General features: G+C 41.1%; 1 protein-coding gene across 1 annotated transcript in view; it reads left to right on the top strand.

The window, feature by feature from the left end:
• The first annotated feature begins 4,324 nt into the window (after positions 1-4,324).
• LOC109308065 (oxysterol-binding protein-related protein 3-like) overlaps positions 4,325-12,172 on the top strand; it is a 20,173-nt gene continuing 12,325 nt past the window's right edge. Inside the window, exons 1-4 of the mRNA XM_019532339.1 lie at positions 4,325-4,486; positions 4,627-4,680; positions 4,928-5,041; positions 6,461-6,628. Of these exons, the coding sequence (XP_019387884.1) occupies positions 4,325-4,486; positions 4,627-4,680; positions 4,928-5,041; positions 6,461-6,628 (498 nt within the window). The remainder of the gene's footprint in view (positions 4,487-4,626; positions 4,681-4,927; positions 5,042-6,460; positions 6,629-12,172) is intronic.

Genomic DNA, 12,172 nt, shown 5'->3' with positions numbered 1-12,172 from the left:
CATCCACATCCCATTGCCCCCCCACAGCATGCAACCCCTGCCACCAATGGGGCACTCCTTGCCCACCACAGGCAGAGCCCCCCAGCAGCGTGTGGCTCTGGCTGAATCCCAGGAGCTACACATGGCAGCATGGAGCCTGCCTGGCTTGCCTTCAAGCTGGATTGGTCTGGCTCCATGCCAGCAAGTGGGGCTCCTGGTACACAACTCCCGCAAGCAGTGCCATGGAGCCAGGCCAGGTCAGCTCTGTGCCTCCACATGGGGCTTCTAGTTCTCCAGCGGGGAACCACGTATGGTGAATGAAGTCTATCTGGCCTGGTGGTACATGACTCCCCGTGGCTCCTGGTCTGCACACTGTCAGGCCGAGCAGGCTCTGTGCTTCCACGCACAGGTCCCCACTGGAGTGCTAGAAGCCCCACATGGAGGCACTAAGCTGGCCCAGACTGATGGCCTGCAGGATTTATTATAGGCCACCAAATCAGGAAGAGGAAGTGGATAAGGCACTCTTCAAGCAGATGATAAATATACCCAAAAACTATGGGATGGTACTGATGATTTTTCATTCAGTTTTACAGATGTTTGCTGAAAGGACAGTGCAGCCAAATGTAACATGTCAAAGGGGTTTCTAACTTGAATGGAGGACAATTTCCTGTTCCAGAAAGTGGTGGATACAACTAGGGGGATCATCTATCTTAGATCTTGTCCTGACCAAGAGGTTATAACTGGTGGAGGATGTGAAAGTGATGGGTAACTTAAGAGGCAGTGATTATGATATGATAGAATTCCAGATCCCGAAATGGGGAAAACATGAGGTCAGCAAAATGAGGATGCTAGATTTCAAAAGGGAGGATTTCAACCAACTCAAGGAGCTAATAGGCATGATGTCATGGGAGGATACATTGAAGGATAAAAGGCATCCAGGAGTGTTGGGAGCTTCTAAAAGGCACAGAATTGGAAGCCCAACAAGAAACTATCCTAACAATGTTAGCACAAAAAGAATGGCAAGTTACCAATGTGGCTGCACAAGGATCTTCTAAAATGCTTCAAGTGAATAAGGAAAGCATACAGGAAATAGAAGAATGGGCTGGTCACGAAGGAAGCATACCAGGAAATAACAAGAACCTGCAGAGACAAAATCAGCAAGGCAGAGATAAAGAATGAGCTGTACCTGGCAAAGGAATTTTAAGGATAACAAGAAGAAATTCTATAAGTATGTTTGGTCAGAAAAGAAGGACCAAGGAAGATGTGGGTCCTCTTAACAAGCCAGGGTGGACTCCTAACCAAAGATTCAAAGAAGGCATATCTACTCAACAGCTATTTTGCCTCACTTTCACAAAAAATTGCAGTGCAACTTATAATCCTAATAAGGATTATCTGGATAAGGAAGGGGGCAAGATGATGGAGGAGATAACAAAAGAGATGGTCAGAGAGCTTTTATTGGATCTGAATGAATTCAAGACAGCAGAGCCAGATGAACTTCATCCCATGGTACAGAAAGAGCTGGTGGAGGAGATCTCGGACCCCTTGACCATGATCTTCTTGAAGTTGTGGGAGACAGGCTGGGTACCAGAGGAATGGAAAAAGGCCAGTCTAGTGACCCTCTTTTTAAAAAGGCAAGGAAGAGGGCCCAGGGAACTACAGACTGGTTAGCTTCACTTCAATACCTGAGAAGTTTTTGGAGCATATCCTAAGGAAGCCCATTTGCAAGCGTTTGGAGGAGTAAAGGCTGATCCCAAGCAGCCAGCAGGGATTTATGAAAAACAAATAGTGTCAAACAAATCTGATCTTCTTTGACAAAGTAAATATTTGGGTGGATGAAGGGAATGCTGTGGATAAAGTGTATCTGGACTTCAGCAAGGCTTTTGATGGATCCTTGGATGACCTTCTCATAAACTAATTGGAGAAATGTGGGCTGGATAAAACGACTATAAGGTAGGTAGATAGATAACTGGTTCAACAGCTGCAAACGAACGGTAGTTATTAACAGGTTCATATTAAAATGGCAGGAGGTTTCGAGTGGAGTCCCAGAGGGATCTGTCCCAGGCCCTGTGCTGTTCAACATGTTCATTAATGATTTGGATGCTGGCATAGAAAGCTTCTTGAACAAACATGCAAACAACATGAAACTAGGAAGGGTTGCTAACACATTGGAGTATGCAAGCACAATTCAGAAAGATTTTGACCGTTTGGAAAGTTGAGCTAGAACCAACAGGACACAGTTCAGTGCAGACATATGCAAGTTGCTACATGTTGGGAGGAATAATCAAAAAACACAAATATAAAGTGGGTTACACCTAGCTGGATAGCAGCACTGTGTAAAGGACTTGGGAGTCTTGGTACATCACAGACTCAATACGAGTCTGCACTGTGATGCAGCTGCGCAAAAGGCAAATGCAGTTTTGGGATGCATCAATAGAAGCATTAGGTACAAGACGGGAGGTGATAGTACCTCTCTACTCCACACTGGTTAGGCTGGTTAGGTCTCATCTCGTGTACTGTGTGCAGTTCTGGGCTTCACATTTTAAAAATTATGTGGACAAGTCAGAGGGTCCGGAGGCATGCAGCAAAGATGATAAAGGCCTTGGAAAGCAAGTTGTATAAGCAAAGGCTGAAGGAGCCTGTTCAACTTGCAGAAAAGGAACTTAAGAGGGGACAGGATAACAGTCTTTAAATACTTGAAGGGCTGCCATAAGTAAGAAGGGAGGCACCTCTTCTCTCGCTGCAGAGAGTAAGAGATGAACCAATGGCTTGAAGTTGCAGCAAAGTAGGTTTAGATCCTGAATAACTTCTGCACTGTGAGACTTGAGGCAGTGGAATAGACTGCCAAGGGAAGTTGTGGTCTCCATCAGTGGAGGTGTTCAAGAAGAGGGGTGTGTGTGTAGCTATGCATATATTCTACTCTGGGCATTTCCAATATTTCTGGGCTTTGCTGGTTGCCCCCCCACCCTCCACTCTTCTGCTGCATGCCATGGTGTTTTTAAGCCTCCCTCAGAGACATTGGATGTTGGCTACAACCAAGGCTGGGGACTTTGACTGGGGCATGCTAGTTCTTCTGCTGTAACCAAAGCCAGAGGTTCCTGGCTAGAAGGTCTTGCTCCTCTGCTCAGGCTCAGACCAGTTGCCATATTTGGGATCAGGAAAGAATTTTACCCCATGGTCAAATTGGTATGGACTGCAGGGTTTTTTTTTTTTCCTTTCTTCGTAGCAGAAGGAGAGATCTTCCTGGGATCTCTTGAGCATATATTGAGAACATTTAATAGAAGCAGAACACTGGCTGCCATGGTTCCCCTGCTTTACCTGTGACAGGTTAGGGTGTTAGGCCTCTGTTGCACCAGGTTTGACTGTAGTTTTATGTAGAGTTTAGATTATGGATAGTATAGGATCATTTTGATAGGATGGTCCTATGTCAGGCAGGGGGTTGGAATAGACCTCTGGAGGTCCCTTCCAGCCCTACTTCTCTGATTCTATGATGCAATGAGTATCTGTTGATGTGCGAAAATAATTTTCTCTGATAATTATAAAATATCAGTTCACTTACCTGCTAATGAAAAATGTCCCATGGTAGATTTTACAAGACAGTACCTCTGATCATAAAAAAAATTGTGTTACGCTGTCATTAATGCTTTTTCCATGGCCTAAAACTAAAAACATCCCTAACGCTTTTCATTCCTGTAAGTTCAGTTTTGCAAGGTCACTCCTTTAAAAAAGCTAAAGCTACGAAAAGGAGGAAATTTAGCTTTTAGTTGGTTTTTTGTTCTCTGCAATCACATCATGCTTCTCACAGTATTTAAGTGGGTCTTTTAAAGTGGTTTTTGTTTTGTGGGTTTTTTTTTGGGGGGGGGGGTTGTTTAATTGGGGGTTTGTATTTTTGAGAGAGAAAATCTTTTGTGTTACTGACTGAAAGCAAGTTTTTGTTCCCTGTCTTTATAGGAAATAATGCTCAGAAAAGATACCTTTTTTATTTTCCTCCCCCCACTGCTGACAGCAATATGATTGATATTATCAATATAATATTAAACTGTAGTTACCCTGTAACTTTCGTGATCTCTATATAAATCTGGTGAGCACATATGTTCAGTGAGACATGTCAGGAAAACTGCACAGCATTCAGTTTATATTATGCATCTCAGTATAGGAGAGAACCTGATCTCATTACTTGTCATTTTGTTTTCTGTTGTGTTTTTTTAGCATGTAGCATAATTACTGGACTGACTAGATTTAAGTTTTTGCAGACTCTTTCCTGGTCTACCTTCAAGCTAAGATCCCGGTCTTCTTCCTTTTAGGCTCCATTCCCAGGTCATTACTTATAACAAACACTAATACCTAAATGGAAAATCATAACCTGATTTTTATCTTATTTATTTTTAAACAGGACAGCTGGGAAATTATAGAAGGATTGCGGGGAGTTGTGAATTGCACCCTGGAGCCACAGAAACAGGAAGGCTACTTGTTGAAAAAGAGAAAATGGCCCCTAAAAGGCTGGCACAAGGTAAGAAAAAAATCTCTTTTAAGGCTTTTGGTCATTTAAATGGTGTTGCCCATTGTTAAAAAAAAAAAGGTTAACATGTAAATAATCTCTATACTTCCGCGCATTTGTTAAGGTTTATCTTTGCATTTTCCTGATTACAGAGATACTTCTTCTTGGCTGGAGGAATTTTGAAATATTCCAAGTGTCAAGCTGATGTAAGTATCCTCACCCTAAAGTGTGTGTGTGTGTGTGTGTGTGTCTGGGGGGTGGGGGGTTATAGTTTAAATGATTTGAAATACCAGGACTTGTGTACTGTTAGGAAAAAGAAGGGTACGTCCAGAATTCCCAAATTTCAGGCTGAGGATAAAAGAATGGACCTCCCTCCTGTCCTATTAATAATCTATTTTCTTAAGCTACCACAGAACATGAATACTAATTATTTGTGTAAAATGTTTATTGCAGATAGAGAGGGGGAAGCTTCATGGCTGCATTGATGTTGGACTTTCAGTGATGTCTGTAAAGAAATCCACAAAATGCATAGATTTGGATACTGAAGAGCATATATACCATCTGAAGGTAACTCTATAAGGCGGCAGTTAGCAACCTTTCCTGGCAGCAGGATGGCAAGTCCAGGCTTGAGTCTGAGACAGACTGGCGCTAGGATACTGCCACTGCTTCTCCTTGTGGTGTGGCACAGAAAAGCTCCTGGTCAGAACAGTGTGTACAAAGTCCTGACTGCCAAATGCGGCTGAAGTACCAGTTCTGCATGCTAGATCCAATGGCTCCATGAGCTGGATTTAGCCCACAGGCCATCGGTTACCAACCCCTGAAAATAAGGCAATAGTGTTCCAGTTAAGCTGTAAAAATTAAAAAGCTGTGAAATGGACGTAACTTTGTTTATGTATGCACTTGTGTGGCCGTTATAATAATTAGGGTTGAAAATGGTGGTTAATTTATGTCTTAATAAATGTCTTAAGACATTGCATAAAACATGTCTTAACATAACCAAACTTCACAGTTTGCTGCAAAGTGAAGTGCCTCATTTACTGGGAGATAAGTGGCCTCATTTGTACTATTGCATTTAGTTTGTAGAAGTTATCGCAGCCATAAAGGCTTTCTCAAAATGGAAGTTTGAGAGACGCAAGGACTGACTCATGGTTGATGATCTTTTTTTTTTTATATACTTTTAAATTAATTACCCTTTTTGAGAGATGAATGTGTGAAAGGAGGAGATGGATCAGAGTAGTTAAATGGTATGGCAGTGCCCTCAAGTAAATATCATTATATCAGAATGTAAACTATGTTACAGGATTCATCTTATTAATGCATGTTATTAATAGGATAGCTTTATCTTTTTAATTATGTATTCATTTTTATCTATGAAGAATATCTTGCATTTTTACATTGATAAAATTTAAAGTTTTATCTAATAGTATAAATTTAACTTAAGATGCGTAAATTTTTTATATGGCTTTTTTAAAATAAACACTAACTTACAAGTATTTAAGATTGAAAGTCTTGGTTACTCCTTAAAAATAAAGCAGTTTTCATGTGAAACCATAAACTCACTCTATTTTTCCTGTATAGTTTGCATGCAGAATTAATGCTGCCATGCCTCTCTGGATTTAAGTTGAGTGTATTTTAAGAGACAGGTTTACAAGGTTTATGTAAAAGTACAATATTAGGTATAAATTTTAAGAAAGTATGCTTTTCAGTACCTAAGCAAGTGCTGAAGTGTAGTTCTACAGAAGGACAGACTTAAGTATTTAAGTGGTTTCCTAAACTTGTGCCTTTTTGTCTTGAATTTACTGTCTCAACTATTGCATCAGATTCAAGCTAATGAAACATAGTGCTTAATAGAAATATTTGAGAGAACTTTATTATCTGCCAAGTATTGAGAATGCAGCATGACCATGTTGTAACAAAAAATAGGTTTGAATAGTAGTTTTAAATTGAATTATGGCTTCCTATTTAATTAAATATTGTATTCTGTAGGTGAAATCTCAGGAAGTATTTGATGAATGGGTAGCAAAACTTCGTCACCACAGAATGTATCGTCAAAATGAAATCTCCATGTTTCCACTTGATGTCAATAATCATTTTTTCCCAGCATCTACCACAGACTCTGTCCCTAGTGCATTTGACTCTACTTCAAGTAGAAAGGTAATAATTATAATTTAGATGATGGTTTTTATTAGGAATTAATTCAGTTTGATTTCTCTATTGGTATGCAAGACTTTTAACCACAAATTTCATTGGGAGATTTACTTTAAAATGGAAATTGTGAAATTGTCTAGTTTTATAGGTTATGCTTCTCAGGTGATTTCTTTTAAAATACTTTTAAATGATCAACAGTTTCAAAGTTACCATATTTACTTGTGGGAGTGGGGAGATATCAACATAGTGGGAAAGCACCTTATCTTATATTTGCAAGCAAGGAAAAACCTCATTAAATAAATTGTCTGTCACTCAACTGCTACCAACAGGAAGTTGATTAAATGCAGCCAACTCTGAATACGACTATGAAACACTCAGCCCATATTGAGCAAATGTATTGATGGAAACACTTTTGTGTGCGTGACCCTTAACAATTAGTGGGTGTTCCCTCCACAGGGAACTGGCACCACACCTGGAGGTACTGAAATACCAGGCCAGCACTGGGAAGGCCAAAACCAGCCCTGACATCCTCTTGGTGCCAGAAAGATTGAATTTTATTAGTAGATGTTAAGAATCATGAACCAAAAAGATGATAAAACCATAGGGAAATACAGAGCACCCTAGTGAGGGACTAACATAAGAGGGATGGAAGTGAGGAGGGGAATGCAACTAAGTTACAGAAAATATAATGTTAACATTGATCTTGGGCAAAAAAGCTGAGATGCTGATGGGAGCCTTTTTTTGTGTAGCCCTTAAGAAAAAAAAAAACCACAAGCAGTCCCTCCCCCAGGAGGGAATGTGCACTGTGCCTGGAGGCACTGCAATAAAAGGCTGGCAGCTGGAGAGGCTGGAGCAAGCCCCGGCATCCTCCTTGAGTGCCAAAAATGCAGATGAGAATGCTTGCTGCACCTTCTCTCAGCCTGTTGCACATAATTAGCATGGCCCTGCCCTCCATGAGGTGGAGTCGGAAGGTTGCCCAGAGCCTCATCTGCATATAAATTGTTGGAGGATCCCAGGACACATGACAAGAACACTGAGCTAACTGGCGCATGGATCCTTTGTGGGGATGGGGTGTACCTGGAGTATACACAAGTACTGAGTATAGCTGAGCTGAGGGGTCCCATGGCTTGAAATGCTGTTGTCTCTGTTGGGTCTAACCCAATGAACTATAAGGTAAATCATTATCCTTTTGGCTTTGGACTAATATAATGGGTTTTTATACTATCTAATATTTGCATATATACTTTGTACTATATGTAAGTAGGTATAGAAGTGCTGCTTAAAAATGTATTGTGCTAAAACCTGCACCAAAAAGGCACAGTGCATCAATTCTGGGTGAACGACGGATGAAGTCTATGGGTACCTGTAGTAATTTGCCTGTATGCAAATAGTAATATGAATATAAGCAAAGGACTGCAGGTATGTTTATTTCAAGGTTGGTGTTTTCAGATTTGCCCCTCACTTCCATGTGTTCAGGGAGAGCAGGCTGTGACAGTAAGGAAGGGAGAAGGAGCTGTAGGAGGAAGAAATTGGGAGGCAGAGGACAAGGAACCCACCCCAGATTTATTTTCCTTGTTGTAGCAGTGGGAGGGAGACAAATTCAAAGGAACCCTCCAATAATTAGATTCTATACCTGAAAAACTGTAGTACATTTATAAATTTTCCTTATATACAATCTAATTATTGGGGGGTCATTTTATATTTGGGTAAATATGGTATAATATTACTTGTATAAACATTATGAAAATAAAATTATACTTTTGCCTCCTGTCAACAGTTACTCTATTCCAATCTCTATTAACAAATGGAATACATACAGGAAGCCTTTGTGCATGAGTTTTGTTCTCAGGACAGCATTCTGTTGGCTTTAAACCAAACTTCAGTTTCTCCTTTTATCCTGATTTTAAAAAACCCCTGTTCTATAATATTAAAACATTAAGATGTTTAATAAATTGGTGTAAGAACTACAAACTGTTAGCAACTAGCTATTGCAGCAGCAAGGGCTGTTTTCCTTAAAAGCATGCAGGAACAATGATAATGCTATAAAGCATAATTGCCAGTTGACATGGGAGTGTCTCCTCTTGTGTGTTTTATCCCTGTGGCTTCTGCTCTTGGTGCTTTGGATTCCACAAGTCTGAATTCATTTGACCAGCAGTGTCCCTGGCTGCATTCTGGGCTGTATACTTGTCCCCCAACCCTCACTCAAGGGCATAAAGAGCAGAGTCAATCTAACTGTCCCTCAGATCCTCCATGCTGCCTGTGGTAGCAAAAAGAGAACCCCTGCAGCATCCCTCTGCTTCTCAGCACACTGCTAGTGTGCTCTTGCTAACAAGTTAATTCTAATAGCTACAAAATACTTCCATTAACTTAATTTTGAATTAGTTCAGACATTATCCCTCTATACAGAGTGCTAGTAACAAGGTAGAAGTTAAGGATCTGGAATTCAAAACTGGTCTCTCATGTGGAGCTTTGGTGCCTGTTTAAGGATGGCTGATTCAGGTGCCTAGGAGAAGGCCTGATTTCTGAGTATCACTCCTCTTCAAAGAGTCTTTCACAAGCTACAGAAGTCTGTCTGAAATCATTCCTCCTTTAGAGTTCTATAAGAACATCCTTAGCTGCTGCCGGAAAGATCAGCTGGAACACGGTCATCTCCTCAGTCCCCCCCCATTTAGTACCCTAGTGAGCAGACATTCCACCCCAAATTCCCGGATTACATGTAGTATGACATCCAGTTGTCCACCTCCTGATGGAGACTTCAATGACCTCTGACTTGGCAGAAAAGGGGCATTGTTCCAGGGAGGAGATAATCTCAGGTCACCTTCTCCAATGCCTACCAAGCCAAGGAACAGTAGTCTTTAAGCTTTTAACTTCCTAAGGGTCAAGAGACGGACAAAACATTTTTAGTATCCTGGTACCCATTACTGAGGCGTCTTCAGCAGTACTACTAAATGAATGGACTGTATGTCACTTGGCATCTATCTCAGCAGTAGGTCTGTTGGTACTTGGAGCTTTGGCTGGTCCAGAATGTTTCGGGATGTTATACTGCATGCCACTGTGTCCACCTCCAGCTTGCACACCAAAATCTGAAATGCAGCAGTGAAGCCATTCGGGGGGGGAGGGTGCCTCCACCTTCCTCTGCAGCCACATGCTGAAAGCAGAGGACGCAGGTGTCCTCACAGTGGGATACCCTCTAAAGTAGCTTCACTCCCTTTTTCTATGTTGGTACCAGCAAGCAGAAGTGGAGGGGCTTACAAAAGAACATCCATCACCAGGCACTCTGGGGACAAAAAGCATAAATGTATCTTTAATATCAGGGGTGTAGGTTGTAGCTGTGTTGGTCTCGGGACGTAGGCAGACACGGTTCTTTGAGTGAATATGATATCTTTTATTAGACCAACTTAAATGGTTGGAAAAATTTATAGCAAGCTTTTGGGTTTAAAACCCCTTCATCCTTAATATCAAGAACACTGTTACTGCCTTGTCAGCTGTTTCAGAGCAGTGTTCCTTAACACTTGATATAAAGGTAGCAAAATTTTAATTCTAGGATGATCAAAACGCTTCCATTCCTTAAAAAAAAAAATGTTATTTAGAGAAATTCTGCATTCACTGGGCTACTTCTCTGACCAGTACTAGTGTTTGGGGGCTGATGCCTCTGAGCTGCAAGAAAAGAACAAAAGTAGCTCCCCGAAAGAGGGTTCCTTAACTCTGTAAGCTGCCTCAATGTGGACCTTGTACTGGGCAGCAGATCTGACATCAGTCACAAGAGCCCAACAGAATTACCTGAGATCTTTTTCCCTTTTTAATCCTTTCACATGCTCAGGCAACCACTTCTTACATTTTGGAGTCCTGGACTGGGATTACCTCAAGCAGTCTTGGATATTATGTAAGGAATACTTTAGCCTGTTCCAAACCATTGCTGTCTTACCCTAAAGGTCCTTGTGTCTGTGGTCCTTAATGTCAACAGAGGTTCAGGCTCAAAGCGTTAAGTGCGTAAGGAGCAGAATTAAATCCGAGGTCAGTGGGTGCTTACTGTTATCTGGAATATTTCCTGGAAACCATAAGCTTTAGCAACCAGCTCAAACCTACCCAAGGCCATCACTAAGAACCTAGTGGTGATATAGCCTAAATGCGGCCATGCCACCAACTCTGCACATTCAGTCTCTGGAACACCTTGCTAAATTGGATCAGCAGACATTTCTCATAAATTCATGCATAGCCTGTCAAACATTTAGTCCAAGAAAACCATTTTTCCATGTGGAGATTCCCAGATACAGTGGTTTGCCAGATCCCAGCAAGTATCTAATTTGTTCCAGAGGACCTACCCTCTCAGACTTCCTGAAACCCAGTGCATGCTCTTCACTGACCCTCATGATCCTGAGGGTTGTGGGATGACCTGTAGGACTGATGATTGAGTGATAGCACTAGAACAGACTGAGCAGTGCCAGTGTTAAGATCTGACGAATTTTTCAATACAACCAGAAGACTTCTTGCTTGACATCATTTTGCAGAATAAACTACTGCATCCTGAACCTGAATGCTGACTAGTTAACATCTGCTGAAATAATAAGCTATTTAACTGAAGCTTGAAGCAGAAAAGCCTCAGCTAGACTGACTCTCAAAGTTAAGTGGAAGGGACTTTTTAATTATCTTGGCATCAGCTGTTTCCCTTGAACATTCATTTTATCAATATTTGATAATCAGTTGATCCTGAAAATATCTTTAATTTTCTGTCCCTTTCATCAGAATACATCTAAGAGCAATATCTTCTTATCTGGTAGCCTATTGTGTGTTTCTGTTTTGTTTTGCTTTTTTGTTTTCCCTCTTTTTCTTTTCTTCATTTCATGTTTTCCCCTCCAGTTTGGAACTTCCCTTGCTGGAATCTCCTTATAGTATTGGCAAGGCTGAGTCCCCCTTCTGATCCCTTGGCAATGTATGCCCTGAATTACTTATGTATGTGATCATTGCATCAGCTCAGAGAGGAGGAGAGATTCAGGCCCTTTTCTCAGGCTCCCCATACCATGTTTCATAAGAATGTGGTTTCTCTGGGTATATTTGTACGACACCAAGCAGATCAATGCTGAGACATGCTACCCGTGCTCTGCAGATATGAACTTCTAGCTATAGCAGCATTTCTTTGTGATTGGCATGCATATGGTGTCACACTGAGCTCTGCTGAGGTGGGGAGCCTGAAGATACACATTGCTGCCTAAAGGATTCTGGTTTCATACATATGTGCTCCAAGAGTTGAAACACAAAAAACTGCAGTTACTAAGGTAAGTAACCATTCTTTGTTTTAATATAGGATATTAAACAAGTAGGCTTATGAAATATAGATTTGCACTACAAAGAAGCTGAACTTCCCCCATATTTTCACATGAAAGTGTCAGTTCCTAAGCTACTGTTAATTGCTACAGCTCCACAGCAGATGTATCCCAGCTTCATTCACCTGAGGATCTGACCTATCACTTCTCTTACAAATCATCCAAGTGAGCATTGCACTAAATCTGCTTTAGGACTCAGTAGCTCTGTTATATATATATATATATATAT

This window comes from Crocodylus porosus, unplaced genomic scaffold (assembly GCF_001723895.1).
Source record: "Crocodylus porosus isolate Cpor-Errol unplaced genomic scaffold, CroPor_comp1, whole genome shotgun sequence".
NCBI classification, from domain to species: domain Eukaryota; kingdom Metazoa; phylum Chordata; order Crocodylia; family Crocodylidae; genus Crocodylus; species Crocodylus porosus.
The sequence above is the reverse complement of the archived record's forward strand: the minus strand, read 5'-3'. Positions and strand labels throughout refer to the sequence as shown.